Here is a 23,304-nt window from a genome sequence, read left to right as displayed (position 1 = left end):
GTCCTTTTATATATTATAGTCTATTATGGGCTATTAAAAAAATGTGAAATATGTTCAGATTAAAATAAAATTAAATAAAAACAGATGATTTTCCAGAATAAAACAGGATTCAGCTAAAACTTTCAGGCATGGAAGTTGTCATTGTTTTAATAAACACCATAAAAAAGGCATCACACTACAACTCTCAATGAGTTTCTTTACATCTGTGGAACTAACTTTAACACTGTAAGATTGAATGTAGAATGTTTGAAGTGTAGGGCATACATTTACGTTAATGACTGTTACAGACCTGCAATCAATCTGCCAGCACTCATGACTTCAGAATGTGACCATTACATTTTTTTACTACCTCCTCCAAAAAAGGACTCATTGACTTCAGTCAAATGTCCAAGTGAGATATTAATAGACTTTAAATAAAATATATATGTTTGACATCTATTATGAAATATGTACTGTATATGGTATTTGTAAGCTGCAATGATGCTGCTAAAATAAAATGCTCTGTTAAAAAAAATGTAAAGACTACAAAAGTGTATGTATCAGTTAAATGACTAAATGTAAGTGTGGCATGTGAACTTCAAGAAGTAATTAGAATGATTAAAGTAATCTATTTAACCAATAAAATGATGACTGATCACATCTGTGAAGCGGTAAGTTTGTATATTACCCACTCATAAAATGGGTTGACACAAAATACAGTAGCATTATCTTATCGATTAGACTGCCCATATGTAAGTTAAAATAAAAATGCCATTGCATTCACACCAAAAAAAGCATGTCATTTCAGTTTATGACTGTGGATGCTTGGAAAACCTACACATCAGTCAGAATGTATGGGCATGCCCATGTATAGATTCTGCTTAGTGTGCATGTTTACTTTAATAAAAGCCGAGGGGTGAGCCCTGAGGAGCTGCAAAGGAGTCCTGGGAAGTTACTGCAAGTGGTAAGAGCCTGTGCTACTTGTGACTGTAAAGGATTTGGATTTAATCATGAATTGTTCATTTGTGCGTAAAGTAATTGTGTTAATTTTTCATTGAAGGTTAGTAGAAGTTTCATCTGGTCTTGCAGAACAAACAGTGAGGTGATGATTCAGTGTCACTGTGTGTGCATGAAAACAGTGGAAAACAGTTGTTAGAGTGAGAATTAAAGAAGACAACTGGCTTGCTTCCTTTTCAGCATCGTGCCATGAATAAGCAGTAAAAACATTTAAAAGAAAAAACAGAAAAGTGTACATTTTTAATCTATTTACTTTAAAACACTTAGGAAAAGCCGAAATGTGTACATGTGAAATGTATTTGTGTTATTTACTTCAAAAAAAACAAAAAAAAAAAAAACAGAAAAGTGTGCCTTTATAAATTACTTTATTTACTTAAAACAATTTGAAAAACAGAAAAGTGTACATTTATAATTTACTAATAAGTTTATTGAAATTTATTGCCGAGACAAATTTGAAGAATGGGTCATTAATTAATTTTTTTGTATTTGCAAGTCACAGTTTTGGCCTGAGGTTTTACAAGTAACCATAATATGTGTCTGTATTCATGTGTAGGCCTAAACATTTGAATATGTCTCCTTCATGAACACAATTCCTGTGACTCCAGGAAAAAGTCTTGTCTTTATTTTTACATGTAATGCTTGTGATGTTTTAAATGGATAATGTAATTATCTCTTATCATGTCTCTTTAGTAAGCTGCCACCATGAGTACAGACGCAGAGATGGCCGTTTATGGCAAGGCTGCCATTTACCTCCGTAAGCCTGAGAAGGAGAGAATTGAGGCTCAGAGCAAGCCCTTTGATGCTAAGACTGCCTGCTATGTGATTGATCCCAAGGAGTTGTATGTCAAAGGAACAATCAAGAGCAAGGATGGTGGCAAAGTCACCGTTATTGTGCTTGACACTAAGGAGGTGAATTTACACATTTCATGAAAACTGAATGCTCATCCCATTAAAATCAATTACATAGTCTTGATAACTCTAATATTTGCTGGATGACATGTATAGGAGAAGACCGTTAAGGAGGATGATGTCCACCCAATGAATCCTCCCAAGTTTGACAAGATTGAGGACATGGCCATGATGACCCATCTCAATGAACCCTCTGTGCTGTATAACCTCAAAGAGCGTTATGCAGCATGGATGATCTATGTGAGTTAAGAAGCTACGTAAAACAGCATTCAAATTCATTTTGACTGTGATGCTGTAATCTGACAACTTCTCTGCTCATTTCAGACCTACTCTGGACTGTTCTGTGCTACTGTGAACCCCTACAAGTGGCTCCCAGTGTATGATGCAGAAGTGGTGTCTGCCTACAGAGGCAAAAAGCGTATGGAGGCTCCACCCCACATCTTCTCTGTCTCTGACAATGCCTATCAGTTCATGCTTACTGGTAAGATCTAGATTTAAACAAGCTGATTCTGATTTTGTGAAATTTTTGTTTTTATAAAACAATTTTTACAAATTATTGCCTTTGAATTTACAGACAGAGAGAACCAGTCTGTCCTGATTACGTATGTATCTACTGTTATGAGATGTTGAGAACAGTTTTATTTTCTTCTCATGGAACTTGAACATGTCTAATCATCTTCTGTCTTATCTCTCAAAAACCAGTGGAGAATCTGGTGCTGGAAAGACTGTGAACACCAAACGTGTCATCCAGTACTTTGCCACAGTTGCAGTGGTGGGTGGTGACAAGAAGAAAGAGCAAGCTTCTGGCAAAATGCAGGTACGAGATACAAAACTATATTTATATTTATGTTAAAAATGCAAAATATGGTGCAAATGATGTTTAGATATGAAACATGAAATAAGTTAAACCCTTCACACAACACAGGGATCTCTTGAGGACCAGATCATTGCTGCCAACCCTCTGCTTGAGGCTTATGGTAATGCCAAGACTGTGAGAAATGACAACTCATCTCGTTTTGTAAGTTCACCAGTTTAATTTATACAGAGCACTTGGTCAGTTATGTTGGATTTTTCTGTTGCACAGTAACAACAATGTTATTTTGTTTTAAACAGGGTAAATTCATCAGAATTCACTTTGGCACAACTGGAAAATTGGCTAGTGCTGATATTGAGACATGTACGTGGACGTGCTTATATTTATTGATCTGTAATTTTTTTCTTTGTCTATCACTCTTCAGAACATGACTTCCTTACATTCTCTCAACAGATCTGCTAGAGAAGTCTAGAGTGACATTCCAGCTTCCAGATGAGAGAGGCTACCACATCTTCTATCAGATGATGACCAACCATAAGCCAGAGCTGATTGGTAGCTGCACAAATGTTTTTCAGTTTCATCTTGAAATGTCAGTGTATATTGTAAAAGGCTTGGTGATAAGCACTCCGCTTATTTTACAGAAATGACACTCATCACCACCAACCCCTATGACTTCCCCATGTGTAGTCAGGGTCAGATCACAGTGGCAAGTATTGATGATAAAGAAGAGCTGGTTGCAACTGATGTAAGTTTAAAAACAAATAAAGTATATGTCTCTTAATTGTTACTGTATATACTGAAAATAATATATATTTTTTAGACTGCTATTGACATCCTGGGCTTTAGTGCTGAGGAGAAGATGGGCATCTACAAGTTCACTGGAGCTGTGCTGCATCATGGCAACTTGAAGTTCAAGCAGAAGCAGCGTGAGGAGCAGGCTGAGCCTGATGGCACAGAGGGTGAGACGTGGGTGACTGGGTGAAGAATTCAAATGTATTATTTTAGAATGTGTGCTTCTTACAGTAGCTTGAGACCAGTCTTATTGCTTGTATTTTAGCCAGGGTTTTAAAATATTAAGTTAAGTCTCATTTGCCTGATCAGTAACTGAAACAGTGTGAGAAATTAGGTATGGACATTTGAATGTGGTGCTTTGATTTAGAATGAGCCTTATTATGCTTATATTAAATATAGAATTTAAATAAAAATATACTGAAGAATAAATAAATAAATTAAGAACCATATGTTTTTTTTCCAAATGTATTTATCAGATGCTGACAAAGTCGCCTACCTTCTGGGCTTGAACTCTGCTGATATGCTGAAGGCTTTGTGCTACCCCAGAGTGAAGGTCGGAAATGAGTATGTGACCAAAGGTCAAACCGTGCCACAGGTATTTAGTAGTAACATGTATCAAGCAACAAGAGTTGCTAGCTAAGACAAATGATCACAAAAGCAGAGTAGGTTTAAATAACATTTACACTAAATCGTATTCACAGGTGTACAATTCTGTTAGTGCATTGGCCAAATCTATCTATGAGAGGATGTTCTTGTGGATGGTCATTCGTATCAACCAGATGTTGGACACAAAACAAGCCAGACAGTTCTTCATTGGTGTGCTGGACATTGCTGGCTTTGAGATCTTTGATGTAAGAATTTTTATTTTATCTAATTTTAATGTGAGTTGACTCATATACAGTGTTTAGAAAATGTTTAGTATTTAGTAAATGTTTTAGTAAATATACAGTGTTTAATTTCTCTCCAGTTCAACAGCATGGAGCAGCTGTGCATCAACTTCACCAATGAGAAACTGCAACAGTTTTTCAACCACCACATGTTTGTGCTGGAACAAGAGGAGTACAAGAAGGAAGGCATTGTTTGGGAGTTCATTGACTTCGGCATGGACTTGGCTGCTTGCATTGAGCTCATTGAGAAGGTTTTTACTGGCTTAATTCTACATTTTTATAATTTGCCATTCACAAAATCTGAAACTTTTAGTAATACTCTTCATTCATTTACAAAAAGCCCATGGGTATCTTCTCCATACTTGAAGAGGAGTGCATGTTCCCCAAGGCTACAGACACTTCCTTCAAGAACAAACTGTATGATCAGCACCTTGGCAAAAACCAAGCCTTCCAGAAACCAAAGCCTGCCAAAGGCAAAGCTGAGGCCCACTTCTCTCTGGTTCACTATGCTGGAACTGTGGATTACAACGTCGCTGGCTGGTTGGACAAGAACAAGGATCCACTGAATGAGTCTGTTCTGCAGCTGTACCAGAAGTCTTCTGTCAAACTTCTAGCTACTCTCTACCCACCTGTTGTTGAGGGTAATTATAAATAACAAATATTTTAAATACAGAATGACTGAAATAGCAATGTGGCTCATTATTTTATTGTTTGTGCAGAATCTGGCAAGAAGGGAGGCAAAAAGAAGGGTGGCTCCATGCAGACTGTGTCCTCCCAGTTCAGGGTATGTATAGAGGACATTGAACTTGAGAAGACAACAATATTTCTGTGTTTGAAAAAAAAAAATGAGAGAAGTCTTTATTTTCCACAGGAGAACTTGGGAAAGCTTATGACCAACTTGAGAAGTACTCACCCTCACTTTGTGCGTTGTCTGATTCCCAATGAGTCCAAGACTCCAGGTAAAATATGAATTAATTATTTAATTATAGGGCTTACAGATATTCTGATATCAGAACAATATATGATAATGGTTATGTGAAATGTTCATGTATTGAGCTCAAGGTGTAAATTGTTCTTTAAAGGTCTCATGGAGAACCACCTGGTTATCCACCAGCTGAGGTGTAACGGTGTACTGGAAGGTATCAGAATTTGCAGAAAGGGCTTCCCCAGCAGAATCCTCTATGGTGATTTCAAACAGAGGTATATAGGACTGCATGAAAATACTACTTACTGTTGGAGGGTTATCTCATGTAAAAATATTAATCATTTTGATAAATCTTCCACAGATATAAGGTGCTGAATGCCAGTGTTATCCCTGAGGGACAATTTATGGACAACAAGAAGGCATCTGAGAAACTCCTGGGATCCATCGATGTTAACCATGATGAGTATAGATTTGGGCACACAAAGGTTTGTAGGAAATTATTGACTCTCTGGCAGGGTATATTTACAACTGCAAGCATTCATCACCAATAAATTGTAAGAACTGTATAATGGGGGTGGGGGGGTGGGGGGGTAGCTCTGCGGGTATTGACACTGACTACCACCTGGAGTTGTGAGTTTGAATCCAGGGCATGCTGAGTGACTCAAGCCAGGTCTCCTAAGCAACCAAATTGGCCCGGTTTCTAGGGAGGGTAGAGTCACATGGGGTAACCTCCTTGTGCTTGCGATTAGGGGTTCTCGCTCTCAATGGGGCGCGTGGTAAGTTGAGCGTGGATCACGGAGAGTAGCATGAGCCTCCACATGCTGTGAGTCTCCGCGGTGTCATGCACAGCGAGCCACGTGATAAGATGCACGGATTGACTGTCTCAGAAGCGGAGGCAACTGAGACTTGTCCTCCGCCACCCAGATTGAGGTGAGTAACCACGCCACCATGAGGACCTACTAAGTAGTGGGAATTGGGCATTCCAGATTGGGAGAAAAGGGGATAAAAAAAAGAGTTGTATAATGGAATGCTAAATTGTAATGGGCAGATTTAAACATGCCTGCATTTATCCACCAATAATATGTAGGATTTTATATGTAAATTAGTTTAGGAATCTTGGCCGCGTTCGACCACCATCATATGAAGGATAAATGACAAATGATCAGATTAGAAATCTGCATAAAAATTCTCCACCATTAAATATGTAATACAACAGGCTCGTTGTATCTGCTCACAATTTATATGTGACGAATTTTAGCTCAAGAAGGGAATTATGATTAATTTGGGGAATATTGAAAGAATCAAGGTGTAAGTCTGAACACTCAGCCATGCTGAGCTGATATGACGCATCTGTTAACACTTTAGAGCAATACTATTCTCATGGCCATTGAAAATAATATTACAAATATGTTGAAATATTGTTTGAGCACGGAGTGTAGATCTTTAAGAATCAATTGATGAGATTATTTATCAAAATATACCACAGTCAAATCCTCTTTGAATACAAACAAGACTTTATTGCTAATCTACAACATCAAACTAACTAACACACGTAGACAAACATAAAACAGGTTGGTGAATGAGCTCTAACAGAAGGTGAATGTAAATGATCTGTAACAGAGAAAATTTGACTTTATGTTGTCTATAGACCATGCCTGAACCATTGATACTTCATTTATTATACCTCGATTTGCAATCGGGTTACCTGAAGTATTTAAATAAAACACCAGCACTGTCTAGAAAAAATCTGGAGGTTTACTTGCATTTCATTGTGTTGATTTGGTTCTTTGGCTGGGTCCGTTGATAGTTCTGGTTGTTCTCCATCGATGTTTTTGGACCCTTGTTAAGATCATGGATGCCGGACAGTTTGGTGCTGGAATGATCAGGTGGGGCTTTGAAGCGAGGCCTCCCGCAAAGGAGACTCACGACTCCCCGTCATGTGTGTGATTTGTAGAGCAGAGAAGAGAGAAAAATGCCTTGGAACTTTGCATTCTGAGCTTTCCTGAACTCTACATTTTGTGGAACCTGGGTAGAGGGGTGCCGATGCAAAGCCAGTCAAAGAAGGGCTTAGAGAAGAGCAAGATCCAAGAGAGAAGAGTTCGTCCTAGTCAGGGAGGTTTTGTTGAGTTGAAGTTGGCCACACCCAAAGGTGTCTTGAGCCTATCAGAAGTGTCTTTTGCAGGGTCACATGGTCATTTCTGTCCTTCCCTCAAGATAATTAATTTATAGCCTTTGTTCTATGGTTTGTCAGTTTTCCCGCTCAAAAAGTGAACATACTTTTATTCTGACATTTATATAATGAAATTGGTGCAAGAGACATGACATTTGTTAACATCAAGGTTGTCTACATAAACAGACAAGCATTTACATATGAAACATGACATACGTTCATGAATATTCAACGTGCTAGTTACAAAACATGAAAATACCTGATTAAAAATCATAATGGTTAATTCATTGCTTTTACAACATGGATAATACATTACACGTTATGAGAAACATACTTTTCAGGGTTATAATTTGCATAGGAAGCATTTGTCCATATATTTAGTGCAATTTTACACATGGCTGTGTATTTGGATTGAAGTGAAATGAGAAAAGTCCAAAGTCCATGTCAAATGTTAATGAATTCAGCTTCATGTGAGCTGGTGAGACAAAAATGTGCCTCATGATTAGTATAATAATTTTAAGTGTATAAAGTTGGTTATATTGAAGAACAAAGGATTTCCATGGGTTTCATAGAAGAGCAGTCCTCAGCAAATGACCAACCATGTGCTGACCATTAATGTTTAGGGCATTTCTGATTTACATCATGGACAGGGAGGGGTCTTGGTGCGTCCACAGAACTCTCTTTTTTCTCAAGATGTTTAAGGTTAGGCAGCTGTGTATTTTGTCTCATTTTCACAGGGTTGCTTCAGAGTTCAGGGCACCATCTTTGGTAGAGTCTTTAAATGCATTGCCCTGAGGAATTTCAGTGCGACTGTGGCCTCTGTGTCTTAGTTTTAATAACCTGGAAGGAAAATATCAGTGTAAATCCTGGAATCAAATCATTCTGCATAGAAATCTTTCATTATTCTGCCCATAATATACTACAGGTTAATATTCTGCATTAAAACAATTCAAAGATTCAATAAACATGCTGTATGTTTTCAGCTATGATTTAAACAAACTCTGCATTATTGTGCATGAATTCAGGTGTTCTTCAAAGCTGGTCTTCTGGGTACTCTTGAGGAGATGCGTGATGAGAAACTGGCTGCTCTGGTAACAATGACTCAGGCTCTCTGCCGTGGTTACCTGATGAGGAGGGAGTTTGTGAAGATGATGGAGAGGAGGTTAGTTATTTCATTAATAAGTATGGCTACAATAATATCTGAGACAAGAGTGAATAATGATATTTATGACATTTAATGACAAAATAATTCACAGGGAGTCCATTTACACCATCCAATACAACATCCGCTCATTCATGAACGTCAAACACTGGCCATGGATGAAGGTTTACTACAAGATTAAGCCTCTGCTGAAGAGTGCTGAGACTGAGAAGGAGCTGTCAAACATGAAAGAGGACTATGCAAAATGCAAAGAAAATCTTGCCAAGACTGAAGCCAAAAAGAAAGAGCTTGAGGAGAAGATGGTAGCACTGCTGCAAGAGAAGAATGATCTGCAGCTTCAAGTAGCCTCTGTAAGTATGCATTAATGAATTCACTCAAATTTGGCTGTGTAAAAAATGTTCAATATGTTCTCCAAAGCAATCTTTTTTTCCTCTCAGGAATCTGAGAATCTCTCAGATGCTGAGGAGAGGTGTGAGGGTCTGATCAAGAGCAAAATCCAGCTTGAAGCTAAACTCAAAGAGACAACTGAGAGACTGGAGGATGAGGAGGAAATCAATGCTGAACTCACAGCCAAGAAGAGGAAACTGGAGGATGAGTGCTCTGAGCTGAAGAAAGACATTGATGACCTGGAGCTCACTTTGGCTAAAGTGGAAAAGGAGAAACATGCCACTGAAAATAAGGTTTGTGTGTTGATTTAATGTTTTATTTCAATTTTATTTTGTACCTACATTTTTGTTAAAGAACAAGAATTAGAACAAAAGGAAGTAATTTAGTATCCAACATCACACAGGTCAAGAACCTGACTGAAGAAATGGCAGCACAGGATGAGAGCATTGCCAAGCTTACAAAGGAGAAGAAAGCCCTCCAAGAGGCACATCAGCAGACTCTGGATGATCTCCAGGCAGAGGAGGACAAAGTCAACACTCTGACCAAATCCAAGACAAAACTTGAGCAGCAAGTTGATGATGTGAGTTGTTGTACAGAGTTATGATTAGGTTATACATTGAATATTTCATTTTGAATATTTTACAAACCACCACTGGAAGAGAAGCAAATTGTTCGTTAAACCATCATATAATAATGATAATAATAATTAACATATATTTTTCAAATCACTATTTTTTTACACAGCTTGAGGGTTCCCTTGAACAAGAGAAGAAGCTACGCATGGACCTTGAGAGAGCCAAGAGAAAGCTTGAAGGAGACCTGAAATTGGCTCAAGAATCCATCATGGACCTGGAGAATGACAAGCAGCAATCAGATGAGAAACTGAAGAAGTGAGAATTCTTTCTAACTTTTCACAATAATATTAAAGTTGTGGTTTATTTCAAATGATTCATAATTTTTTTCCCCTTTTACACACAGGAAAGACTTTGAAACAAGCCAGCTACTCAGCAAGATTGAAGATGAACAATCTCTGGGAGCTCAACTCCAGAAGAAGATCAAGGAGCTTCAGGTATTTAATGGGATTCTTTTGTAACATTGTTAAAAATGGTAAAATCAAGATCTATACAGTTTCACTAATTGCCCCTGTAGGCACGCATTGAGGAACTGGAGGAAGAGATCGAGGCTGAGCGTGCTGCTCGTGCAAAGGTGGAGAAGCAGAGAGCTGATCTCTCCAGGGAACTTGAGGAGATCAGTGAGAGGCTTGAGGAGGCTGGAGGAGCAACTGCTGCTCAGATTGAGATGAATAAGAAGCGTGAGGCTGAATTCCAGAAGCTGCGTCGTGATCTTGAAGAGGCCACCCTCCAGCATGAAGCCACTGCTGCTGCCCTCCGCAAGAAGCAGGCCGATAGTGTGGCTGAGCTGGGAGAGCAAATCGACAACCTCCAGCGTGTCAAGCAGAAGCTTGAGAAGGAGAAGAGCGAATACAAAATGGAGATTGATGACCTCTCTAGCAACATGGAGGCTGTTGCCAAAGCAAAGGTGTGCAACAAAGAAATACAAGATAATTAAATAAAAAAGTTCACACCCAGAAAGCATTCAACACTATTTTGACATAATCCTGAAAATGTTTACATTTACAGGCAAATCTTGAGAAGATGTGTCGTACTGTTGAGGATCAACTCAGTGAACTCAAAGCCAAGAATGATGAAAATATTCGTCAATTAAATGACCTCAGTGCTCAAAAAGCAAGACTTCAAACTGAGAACGGTAATTATTATTATTTTTGACTAATCTTATGTTATCCAGGGCTCTCTTGTAAATGAAAACCAAGTGTCTCTTAGTTGTGGATATTATTATTTTCTGAATGTCATAAATATTCATACAGGTGAGTTTGGCCGTCAGCTGGAGGAGAAAGAGGCTCTGGTTTCTCAGCTGACTAGAGGCAAACAAGCTTTCACTCAGCAAATTGAGGAGTTAAAGAGACATACAGAGGAGGAAGTGAAGGTAAAAAAAGAACTAAAAAACAACTGTTGGAAAGAACTTTGTGCTAATTGATTTGAGGAATCTGATGAATTTTAAAATGTGTTAAATATAAACGGTCTTTTTTAGGCCAAGAATGCTCTGGCTCATGCTGTGCAGTCAGCCCGTCATGACTGTGACCTGCTCCGTGAGCAGTTTGAGGAAGAGCAGGAGGCAAAGGCTGAGCTGCAGCGGGGAATGTCTAAGGCCAACAGTGAGGTTGCTCAGTGGAGAACCAAATATGAAACTGACGCTATCCAGCGCACAGAGGAGCTTGAGGAGTCCAAGTATGAACATAAGAAGAGCTGATAAACGTTAATATTTGAAAATGTTTGCATCATAAAATTTATGTTGACAAATTCATAACAGGAAGAAGCTGGCTCAGCGTCTGCAAGAGGCAGAGGAACAAATTGAAGCAGTGAACTCCAAATGTGCATCTCTGGAGAAGACCAAACAGAGACTCCAGGGTGAAGTGGAGGACCTCATGATTGATGTGGAGAGAGCCAATGGCTTGGCTGCCAACCTTGACAAGAAGCAGAGGAATTTTGACAAGGTACATTTTTCAAGTCTTTCTGTGATATGATAATTTCTCTCACAAGGTAAATTATGTCATAATATTTTAAGGTTAACCTGAAATATCTCTACCCAAGGTTCTGGCAGAATGGAAGCAGAAGTATGAGGAAGGTCAGGCAGAGCTGGAAGGTGCTCAGAAAGAGGCTCGCTCACTCAGCACTGAGCTGTTCAAGATGAAGAACTCCTATGAGGAGAGTCTGGATCAGCTGGAGACACTTAAGAGAGAAAACAAGAATCTGCAGCGTAAGATTTTGATTACTGAATTAATAACTTCAATGTGTTACATTCTTTTGTAATTCACAGTATATTTATAATGGATTTTCCTTTCTCACCTGTAGAAGAGATTTCAGATCTGACAGAGCAGTTAGGTGAGACTGGTAAAAGCATTCATGAGCTGGAAAAGGCCAAGAAAGCAGTGGAGACTGAGAAGTCTGAGATTCAGACCGCCCTGGAGGAGGCTGAAGTGAGTATCTCAAGATTAGGATTTCTTACTGAAATTCTTGCTTAAACCACTATAAAACATTGGTAATAAACTATCTTTTAGTGCTAAAATATTGTTTAATATCTTTTATATTGTACTTTTCACAGGGCACCCTGGAGCATGAGGAGTCCAAGATTCTTCGTGTCCAGCTTGAGCTAAATCAGGTCAAGAGTGAGATCGACAGGAAGCTTGCAGAGAAGGATGAGGAGATGGAGCAGATCAAGAGGAACAGCCAGAGAGTCATTGAGTCCATGCAGAGCACTCTGGACTCTGAGGTCAGGAGCAGGAATGATGCCCTGAGAATCAAGAAGAAGATGGAGGGAGATCTTAATGAGATGGAGATTCAGCTGAGCCATTCCAATCGCCAGGCTGCTGAGGCCCAGAAACAGCTGAGGAATGTTCAGGGACAACTCAAGGTATCAAGGAGTCTGATTAGCATGTGTACACAGTCTAATGTTTAATTATGTTGGGTAACAATCAAAATAAAAAGCCTTTACTAAAATAAGGCTCTAACATTAAAAAACATATCTGATGTATTGTGGCTTAAAACAGCTGCTCAGGTATAGATTGCAGCAAAGATACAGACAACTTTAGCAAACAGGTATTATATAGGCTGTGGTCAAATGATATCACATGTTTACCACATATCAAGCATTTATTGTTTAATAACATTTTTTAAATTTCTAGGCTACAGAAAAAGTAGACCAAGTCAAATTAGAAATGTGTCCTGCTACATCCTGTAGCAATTGTAAATCAAAGAAACTATATAAATGGACAGAACATACAAAAATAAAATTAAAGAAAAAATAAAAAAAAGAACTAATATTGTGCATAGGACCTCATTTATTAACCCTGCAATAAATGTACAGGACGCCCAACTGCATCTTGATGATGCCCTGAGAGGACAGGAAGACATGAAGGAGCAGGTGGCCATGGTGGAGCGCAGAAACACTCTGATGCAAGCTGAGATTGAGGAGCTGAGAGCTGCTCTGGAGCAGACAGAGAGAGGCCGCAAAGTGGCTGAACAAGAGCTGGTGGACGCCAGTGAGCGTGTTGGACTCCTGCACTCTCAGGTAATCATTACACAAGATTTCTCTTAAAACACAATGGCAATCAAATGCAGATGTAATATTTTTACTTCACATATTTCTCCATTTCAGAACACAAGTCTTCTGAATACCAAGAAGAAGCTTGAGGCTGACCTTGTCCAAATTCAGGGTGAAGTTGATGATATCATCCAGGAAGCAAGAAATGCTGAGGAGAAGGCTAAGAAGGCCATCACTGATGTTAGTATTTAAGTTATAAAAATTACAACCATTTAAACTAAAATCAAAGTTCACCTCTTGAAGTGTAGCAAAGACTCTCACTGATTGTGTTTATTTGTTAATTAGGCTGCAATGATGGCAGAAGAGCTTAAAAAGGAGCAGGACACCAGTGCTCACCTGGAGAGGATGAAGAAGAACCTGGAGGTCACAGTAAAGGACCTGCAGCACCGTCTGGATGAGGCTGAGAATCTGGCCATGAAGGGAGGAAAGAAACAACTCCAGAAACTGGAGTCCAGGGTGAGATTTTAGTTATTTCCATGTTTATAGTCTTGATGTGGGTAATGTGAAATACAGTATATGTTATGAAATACTGTATTTTGTTTGAATAAAATGAGTTTAACAATATGTTTCATATAGGTCCGTGAACTTGAGACTGAAGTTGAGGCAGAACAGAGACGTGGAGCTGATGCTGTTAAAGGTGTCCGCAAATATGAGAGGAGAGTGAAGGAACTCACATACCAGGTATAACCATACCCTGCTTAAATTCTTTCTTACAAAAGAGTTTGCATAATAGTGTTCATACTGGAAATAGCTATTTGTCATAAAGAATCAAGAGTAAATCTACTATGTATTGTTTGCAGACTGAGGAGGATAAGAAGAACATCACCAGACTTCAGGATCTGGTTGACAAGCTGCAGCTGAAGGTCAAGGCTTACAAGAGGCAGGCAGAGGAGGCGGTATGTAAAATCTATTAGAACAATTTGATACTGTAATTACTCGCATTGCAATGCCAATTTGTTGATTTCACTGGTCGTGTTAATACAGTAACTAAAGAATAGTTAATATACATGCCACAAAAACCTTTAGGAGGAACAAGCCAACATTCACCTGTCCAAGTTGAGGAAGTCGCAGCATGAGCTGGAGGAGGCTGAGGAGCGCGCTGACATCGCTGAATCTCAGGTCAACAAACTCAGAGCCAAGAGCCGTGATGCTGGAAAGGTCAGATTGAGTAGATGAGTTCTTTCATGAATAATCATTCTTTATCCAAATAAATTTTTCTGATGAATTTTCTCCAAATACAATGCTAATTCTCAGCAGCAGCATTTTCTTTATAGCATTTTGCTAATGTTACATACTTTTTTACTGTTTGCAACTTAAACATCTGTGATATTATCACTATATGAAGTGCAGCATTTTTACAGTAACCAAGTTAATAAGGCTTATGTCAAATTTCCCTCTTCCTTCTCTTATAGGGCAAAGAAGAGTGAATCCATAAATTTGAAAAGGAGCATCCACTGAAGTCATATAATATGATTGTTTTGTAGCAATACTTTTCTTGCCTTTGTGAAATAAACCTGTACATACTGTATCAGCATTAACCTTGCCTTTGTGTGATTTTATAACAAGGTACACAATTCAGAAAACTGAAATTTAAATGATTAAATCAAAACTTGTTTATTCACATTATACAGATTGCAACTTCCTGCTCATTTTGTGAATTGCATCTACTTAAATAGCAAGTAACAATCAAAATTTGTGGTGAAAAAACAAAACAAAAAACAAAACTCTGAATGTTCCATAAAGGTTAAAAGGTCCTATAAAAAAAAAAAAAAAAATAGATTTTTTCAAGATAGATGTTGCCAAGTTCAGCGAGTGATCTACTTACAGTATTCTAATGTACACTGCAATGTAGACTAGATTAGATTATTGCACAGTCCCCTCATGGGAGAATACTTGGCTTTGCTTAAGTCAAATTTGCCTCTCTCTTTTTTCTCAGGGCAAAAAAAAAAAAAAAAAGTGAATCTTTAAAATATCTTAAACTGTAATATAATTTCAGTGTAAAATTACCCTCCTTGCCCTTGTGAAATACACTGCCTTTCAAAAGTTTGGGGTCACTTGACTGAAATGTTTCTCATGATCTTAAAAACCTTTTGATCTGAAGGCGTATGCTTAAATATTTGAAATTAGTTTTGTAGACAAAAAAATAAATAATAAATAATAATAATTGTGCCAACATATTAATTTATTTCATTACAAAACTAAAATGTAATTAATTTTTTATTTTTTTATTTTTTATTTTTTTTAATGGATGACTTGGACCAAATAATAAAGAAAAACAGCCAATAAGTGTCCAGCATGGGATGGGAACTCCTTCAGTACTGTTTAAATGGCATCCCAGGGTGATACCTCAAGAAGTTTGTTGAGAAAATCTTACGAGTACATTTCTACAAATTCTAGGCAAAGGGTGACTGGCTACTTTTTTTAAAATCTAACAGTTTTGATTTATTTAGGATTTTTTTAGTCACAACATAATTCCCATAGTTCCATTTATGTTATTCCATAGTTTTAATGACTTTACTATTATTCTAAAATGTAAAACAAACAATAAATAAATAATAAAGAATGAGTAAGTGACCCTAAACTTTTGACTAGTATGTAAATCTGTACATATCAGCATATATTTTGCTTTTCTGTGATTTTACAGCATAGGACAGTCTCATCGCAAAACTTTTTTAAACTTTTGTGCATTTTTGTATGGTTTTATTGTTGTGAGACATAAAGATTGAAAGAGAAGCTCTAAAAATGGATTCTGTGAACTATTAATGAGGTTTGTAATGACGGGCTCTGTGGTGACGTAATCACAGCCGCACTACACAGAACTAGTAAAGCTATCTGGACCACTTAACTCATAAATCATGTTTTCATTTACTGTTTATGCTTTGTTACACACTATTCTTTTCGCTATTCATGTCAGTTTTGGTCCAAGATCCCCTAAAAAAGTGCTGTTATATCAAGGTACTCTCATTTCTGGATTTAGTTGTTGTTTGTGTATGCTCATTGATAGGTGCGTATATCTATGGGTATCCCAACTCACTACATCCCATTCATTCATGCAGTAGTTTACAACTCCCCATTAATCACACAGAGACATGTTTGGTGATATATACTTTAACATTTATTCATTTAACACAACATTTAAACCGCCATTTAATCAGTTGCAAATTGTGTTTCTATAACCTCTTCCTGCTTCCAGTGACTCTTCCTAGGAGGGGCGTGTCCTAGTGCCCTCCGCTAAGGGGGAGTCCATTTTACCAGTAGGGGGGAAACATTGCCTTTATTGTTGCCTTTGAGTTTTGAGATGTAGTTTAAATATATGTATATTTGCATGTGAATTGCTCTTGATTTCCTCTTACTTTGATAATGTTTGTTTTGTCCCTGTATGTATGTTTTGCATATTTTAGGGTTTCGTTTACCTTCACTCCCCATTGAATGGTTTAGACCCTCAATTGATGTGGCAAAATTTTTCTGTTTAATTAGGGTGACAAGATTCCTGCTTGTGGAAAATGGGACAGCCCCCTCCCAGCAAAAATGAAATGGATGTATCCTTACCTAGGTGCAGATCAATGCGAAGTAGAGGGTGCATCCATATCTGTAACTGTTGTTTTATTTTTCGCTGGCAGCAATTTTTCTCAGTGCGCTTGTCTTTCAAGAGTTTATCGTAAAATGCAGAGTAGTCCAGTTCAAAATTAAGACGTATGAAAAGCATTGCCTTTATGACTGTTACACTGAGTCGAGATTTATCTGGTGTCCATGCTGCATTCATTAATGAGAACACACACTCCACAGATGCAGATGTCACAGGCAGACATAAAACAAACTCCATGACCTTAGCTGAGACTCCGACGTTGATGGTCTTGCTCTCCAGCTCACGAAAAACGTCGTCCATCTCTCAGACACAGCCGTCTTGTTCATATTCCACTCAGTGATGCGACGAGTGACAATATTTTTAATGCAAGCCCACTCATCAAAGATCGTGGTTTCGTCAATCAAACTGAGAGCGGGGATTCTGGAGTAGAAGTGTTTGAGGCTGCTCTGAATGTCTTTCCACTCTGGGATGTCTCTCAGTAGGGCCCACTCAAGTTTTTCTGTGTTCTCCAATGAGCGGCTCCAATTTTGGAGGTAACCCACCGATGCTGAATAAAAGCCTCTCACTGCACAAAAGAAATCATCAGCTCGCATGTCACCAGCTTTAAGCAGGGCATCCAACTGCTTTTTAATGTCAGAGGGTATGAATGATTTCTCCAGCCTGGCCTGCAAGACTTTTCTCAGGTCATGAATGTGCAAAGCTAAGGCAGTGCACAACAGAATGATAAGCAAAAAGTCATTCACTTGCGTGCACCTTGTCAGATTCTGAACTTTGCTTCACAAAAAAAATCACTTACACCTGGTGTGGCACACTTACTTTTAGCAGCATACACATGCTTTTTTGTATGAACATGCTGCGCGATGTCGGTGCGGCCTCCATGGGCAATGGAAAAGCGAGCTCCACAAATCTCACACCTCACTTTTCTGTCTGTGAGTCCTTTTTTAGAAATTTAAACTCTTTTTGAAGATCCTCATTAAATGTACATGCACGCTTCCTTGACATTTTTCCAGCTGCAATATCATCTATGTGCTCTTTCAAACGGACTCTTCAGTCAGTTTACTAACTGGACGTCTATTGATAGGGGATTGTGATTGCATAGTTTAATCCAATCATGTACTTCAAATAACACAGTGTGATTTTATATGTTTTACAAACCGTATCCTTGGCTACCTTTGATTAGAATACTCACATGACTGAGCAAGCCGCATAGGTGATAGTGAAATTTTAGGAGAGGGGAAATATGGGACAAAACACGATTTTCTCAGAATTAGTCGGGACACTTGAAAAAGTGCTTAAATACGGGACTGTCCCGGGAAAAACAGGACGTCTGGCCACCCTAGATTTAAGTCAGTCTGCCTTTGACCATGGGAAGAGAGGAGGGGAAAGTGTCTTAGTGAGGTTTTGCTGGGCTAAGCATTTTTCTTTGTTGTAGGGAGTCGACCAAGTTAACACTGAATCTTAGTGTTTGTACATATCATTTTTTTTCTTTTTTTCCTTTTTTATAGTATTTTTCTATTTTTTTTTTCACTTTATGTGTAAATGAGCACCCTTACCACTGATCACAATAAAAACACCTTTTTGGATTATTACTGTGAATCCTGTGCCTTCCTATCACCTCCCCTTGATCCTTTCCGGGACACACTATGACAAGGTTGCACATAGTGTCAAAACAGTTCCATGTCTAATGTTTCTTTTTAGATTCTTTACTGAAGCATTATGTTCCTGCAAGGCAATGCCTTTGGAATTTGAATATTGAACAATACAATATCTATTTATTTATTATTTTTTTATCTCATGCTGAATGTACTGTATAAGCTCTAAATAACTGATCGGATCTCCTCTCATTTAAATCGAGTATGCTACACACTTTAACATCCCTGTTTTTTCCCCCTCACAAATGTCACAATAGTGAGACCAACCACAATCATTCAAGAACACATTAATAGAATATTTATAATTCACCCTAATTAAGTCTTAAGATCCCCTATATTAGCTAAAATCTATAGGCCAAATGATAGTGTATTGAACTTAAGTTAATGAACCAACCTCCTCCTTATGAGCTAGGAAAATTATTGAGACACAGGGAGTGACATAAAAGAGACCAAGAGAGAGTGATACAGTATAAATGGAAACATTGCAGTTTTGCTGACATGGCAAATGACTGAAACACTGAATTGTAAAGGGGAAGTCACCCACTGGCCCAAGGACGGTATCCAATGGCGTGGCTGAAGGTCTCCTGCGTGTTCTGTCTTATCGTGCGCGACATTAAATAATACTTTGGTTATTTGATTTGAGTTCCATGTTTTTTTATTAATCTTATCATTAATTCTTTTCTTTATTTCATCTGAATCCAATCATGAAAAACCTCATTGATGTATCTATGCTCTGAATTTTAGTAATTCTCTCTTCTAGACTGCATTTGTTATTTCAATGTTATTTGGGTCCTGTGCTGGTCAGACACAGGTCCTTTAACTACAAATTCATTAGTTTCAGATATTAGTAAGTTTTAGACTAAGTCCTTATAGGTTCTCGGCTTTATCCGTTTAGTCTTATTTGGCTAAGTTCTATAATAGATTCTCAGTTTACCGTTTAACCCCAGTCAATTAAATCCTGTTTTACAGGTTCTCGGTCCTACATTTAGTATTCCCATTTAATTCTACTTGGCTAAGTTCTATAATAGATTCTCGGTTTACCGTTTAACCCCAGTCAATTAAGTCTTGTTTTACAGGTTCTTGGTCCTACATTTAGTATTCCCATTTAATTCTACTTGGCTAAGTTCTATAATAGATTCTCGGTTTACCGTTTAACCCCAGTCAATTAAGTCCTGTTTTACAGGTTCTCAGTCCTACATTTAGTATTCCCATTTAATTCTACTTGGCTAAGTTCTATAATAGATTCTCGGTTTACCGTTTAACCCCAGTCAATTAAGTCCTGTTTTACAGGTTCTCAGTCCTACATTTAGTATTCCCATTTAATTCTACTTGGCTAAGTTCTATAATAGATTCTTGGTTTACCGTTTAACCCCAGTCAATTAAGTCTTGTTTTACAGGTTCTTGGTCCTACATTTAGTATTCCCATTTAATTCTACTTGGCTAAGTTCTATAATAGATTCTCGGTTTACCGTTTAACCCCAGTCAATTAAGTCCTGTTTTACAGGTTCTCAGTCCTACATTTAGTATTCCCATTTAATTCTACTTGGCTAAGTTATATTATAGATTCTCGGTTTACCATTTAACCCCAGTCAATTAAGTCCTGTTTTACAGGTTCTTGGTCCTACATTTAGTATTCCCATTTAATTCTACTTGGCTAAGTTCTATAATAGGTTCTCGGTTTACCGTTTAGCCTCTTACATACTTAACTAATGGGTTACTTCTGAAGTAGCTTAATTAAGCCAACTCTGACCATAGATTTGTAGTTAACAAGAAATATACTAGAAAACAGTCCTTCAGAATGAATCATAATAACAATTTATTTACCAGGTAATAGTAATACATTCAAACAATCCAATTAATATAATAAATCAAACTCAAAGCTATCAGTGAACCAAACATAATAATATATTTAAAGTTGTATTCCATTCAAACATTTACCAAACATAAGAAATACAAATTGCAATTACCTGGTAGTGAAAAAACTACATGCAAACGACGAAACATGGGAGATCTGATTTACAGATTCCTTCAAACATTTATCAATAATAAGAAATACCTGGTAGAGAAAAAACTACATGCAAACGACGAAGCATGGGAGATCTGATTTACAGATTCCCTGAGCTTCTCTGCCATCCTTCCTTAAGTACCAAACGATTCCATTGTTATTTCAGATGTGTGTGTTTGATGTTATTTAGGATTTGGTTTACAATTTAGGGAGTTGTAAGTCGACCTTTGATTGAGTAGGTTGTTTGATGTTTACAAAGAATACACCTAATCTGCATACAGCATCTGGTCTCTGTGTGAGACTTGGGAGGGGCATGCCCCGGATAGAATACTGTATTTTTTTAAGTTCTGAACTCTTACTTGTGATTTGACTTTGCTGAAAGGGAATGAGACCATTTTACCAGTTGCACTGAGACCTCTTGAATGATACCAAACATGTATGATCAGAAAACCTTTTACATTACAGAACAGGATAAGTCATAACTTAGTTTTTAGTGTCCTTAAAGTGACCTAAGGTGAGAGAGAGAGAGCAGATGTGAGTGTGATTTGCGTTTTATGGTTCCCAATCAGTGGGGTGTGTTTTCTCAGGTGGAGATGCTCCTCTGTGTGAGAGTTTTATGACGTTGGTTCTCGCAGAGTTCTTTGACTTTCCCGGAAGTGATGCAGATAATTATTGTGACAATCTTACAGAAACTATCCCCTTGTCAGGTGATAAAGTCTAACCATCCCAATCATCAAAAGCATCAGTTGGCACAAGGTATAAATAGATACCCATGTCATACATTGGGAGTGAACTTTTATGGTATATTGCATTTCAAATATTTTACATACTTTTTTATAGCTTGCCTGTTAAATTAAGTGTCTGTGCTTGTGATGAAAATAGAGATCTTAAATGTGTCATTTTTGTTTCTCATGAAGCTTTCTGAAATCTATATTCCAATTCGAGAAATAATTCCTGACTTATTAAAAGCCATGGTATGCATGCCCCCCATCTAGGTTCAATAAACAGAAATTATTTTTCTTGGTAGTCAAGTTGATCTGAATGAGTATAAATGTAAATACTGTAGATATTATAATATGAATATAACTATGTATTCTAGATTTGTTGTACTTAATTTATCACTTGTTATTTAATCTGAATGTGGGGACTTTATTGAACTATTTATTTTTGTGCAGATATTAACACACAAGTTTGTCATTACTGAAAGGCTGTCATATCTGTTTCTATATGTGAATGCAAAGCATCTTATCATACATTAAGACTTTAATGCTTGTCTATATATAGCATTTATATATAGCATATATAGCATGTGCTTAGTGCACAAGTCGGCCTCAATATATGTGTGAAGGTGACAGGCCCGGTTCCAGATCAAAATCACTGAGGGTGCTTCTGAAAATAGTGTGGGTGCTCTGTATAAAGTGAAGATGTAGCCTATCGTAATTACACATTTTAAAAAATATGTTAAATCATGTTTAAATGCTACTAAAACAACGTAAATAACAGTTTTTTTTATGTACAAAACATTTATTGCTTCTTTTTTTTTCACATGATCTGTCGCTGAAAATTACAGCAACATGCTGCGCCTGCAGATTAGGACATACTGATCTGCACAATCATACGTGTTTTGATGCAGCAATTGTGTGTTCACAAACTGCAAGGATTACTGTGTGTTTGCAGTATTAGTCTTACATATTCAATTGAGCAGGTATGTGTGATTATTTTGGTACAGGGGCCACATCAGCCATTAAGTAGAACATGGAAAAGAGAAGATAAAAATGTTTGCATAGTTTTATCTTTTAATCCCAGAAGTAGTAGTGCACTCATGAACTCAATGAATGATGCACAATTTTCTGGAGCATATTCTGATGGGACCATTCTGCGATTGCTTGAAGTGTTGCTGCTACATTTCTATCACGTGTTAGTAAAACTGAACTTAAGACTGAGTAAAATTATTAATTGTTTATTTTACCATACTTCAATGTAGTGATAATTTAGTATTCAATTTAACACTCTACATCAGGAGTCTCATTAAAATTAAAACTAAATATTCGGAAATTATAGATTCTAAAGGCTTATTTTAAAGTTGGCCGCAAAGTGGACACATTTGTTTTATTCTCAGAATATTATCAACCTGTTTAGATGCTCATGGATCATGATGTGAGTCTCATTCAATGGTTTATTTGGCATCCCATTCAGCACACAACTGAATAAAACAGGCTGCATTACACTGATAAATGATTACTGCCAGATTAACATTTACATACAGGTGTGGGGGACTTCAGCATTTCATAAAACACAAAGAACAAACATTTTCCTCTCTCACTTGGTTTTGCTCACGTGTCCCCTCCATGTGCGAATGATGCAAAGATCTATTGGGATTTTACTAAAGTCAAATCAAATCACTTTTATTGTCACACAACCCTATACACAAGTGCAATAGTGTGTGAAATTCTTGGGTGCAGTTCCGAGCAACATAGCAGTCATGACAGTGATGAGACATATACCAATCTACAATAAACATCAAATTTACACAACAAAATTTAAAATCTAATATACACATAATTACACACAACACAATATATAAATAATAACATACAATGTAAAGTATACAATACACACAATATAAAATACACATTATACAATAAAAAATAGTATATATAGTACGTATAAAATGTACAGTAGGTTGTATTGTACTGTATTGACATTCAGGCTGTCGGTCGATAGTCAGTTGCCAGTGTGTTGTTAAGAGAGAATATAATAATTTATGACAGTCCAGTGTGAGATAATAAGATCAATAAAGTGCAGTGCTGATGTATATTGATCGTGAGAGATCAAGAGTT

At 37.4% G+C, this 23,304-nt stretch overlaps 1 protein-coding gene across 1 annotated transcript; it reads left to right on the top strand.

The window, feature by feature from the left end:
- The first annotated feature begins 1,698 nt into the window (after nt 1-1,698).
- On the top strand, nt 1,699-14,754 carry LOC127422016 (myosin heavy chain, fast skeletal muscle-like). The gene is made up of 39 exons (XM_051665326.1): nt 1,699-1,905; nt 2,002-2,145; nt 2,230-2,386; nt 2,480-2,507; nt 2,608-2,722; nt 2,831-2,923; nt 3,019-3,082; nt 3,173-3,271; nt 3,361-3,464; nt 3,540-3,678; nt 3,988-4,106; nt 4,213-4,362; nt 4,479-4,649; nt 4,739-5,039; nt 5,118-5,182; nt 5,270-5,357; nt 5,481-5,598; nt 5,685-5,808; nt 8,519-8,655; nt 8,750-9,005; nt 9,093-9,335; nt 9,446-9,622; nt 9,787-9,932; nt 10,021-10,111; nt 10,192-10,581; nt 10,683-10,809; nt 10,928-11,046; nt 11,152-11,348; nt 11,431-11,614; nt 11,712-11,877; nt 11,973-12,097; nt 12,223-12,531; nt 12,985-13,188; nt 13,276-13,401; nt 13,507-13,677; nt 13,798-13,902; nt 14,022-14,117; nt 14,248-14,379; nt 14,634-14,754. The coding sequence occupies exons 1-39, from the start codon at nt 1,699-1,701 to the stop codon at nt 14,646-14,648; spliced, it is 5,802 nt and encodes a 1,933-aa protein (XP_051521286.1). The 3' UTR covers nt 14,649-14,754.
- The last annotated feature ends 8,550 nt before the right edge of the window (nt 14,755-23,304 follow it).

This window comes from Myxocyprinus asiaticus, chromosome 3, assembly GCF_019703515.2.
Source record: "Myxocyprinus asiaticus isolate MX2 ecotype Aquarium Trade chromosome 3, UBuf_Myxa_2, whole genome shotgun sequence".
NCBI classification, from domain to species: domain Eukaryota; kingdom Metazoa; phylum Chordata; class Actinopteri; order Cypriniformes; family Catostomidae; genus Myxocyprinus; species Myxocyprinus asiaticus.
Note: the sequence above shows the minus strand (reverse complement) of the source record. Positions and strands in the feature narration are given on the sequence as shown.

Excerpts from the sequence above, each read along its gene's own strand:
- LOC127422016 (XM_051665326.1), top strand. The coding sequence starts at position 1,699 with ATGAGTACAGACGCAGAGATGGCCGTTTATGGCAAGGCTGCCATTTAC. Across the intron at positions 5,358-5,480 it reads CAATGAGTCCAAGACTCCAG|GTCTCATGGAGAACCACCTG; the intron begins GTAAAATATGAA and ends TGTTCTTTAAAG. Across the intron at positions 10,810-10,927 it reads AAGACTTCAAACTGAGAACG|GTGAGTTTGGCCGTCAGCTG; the intron begins GTAATTATTATT and ends ATATTCATACAG.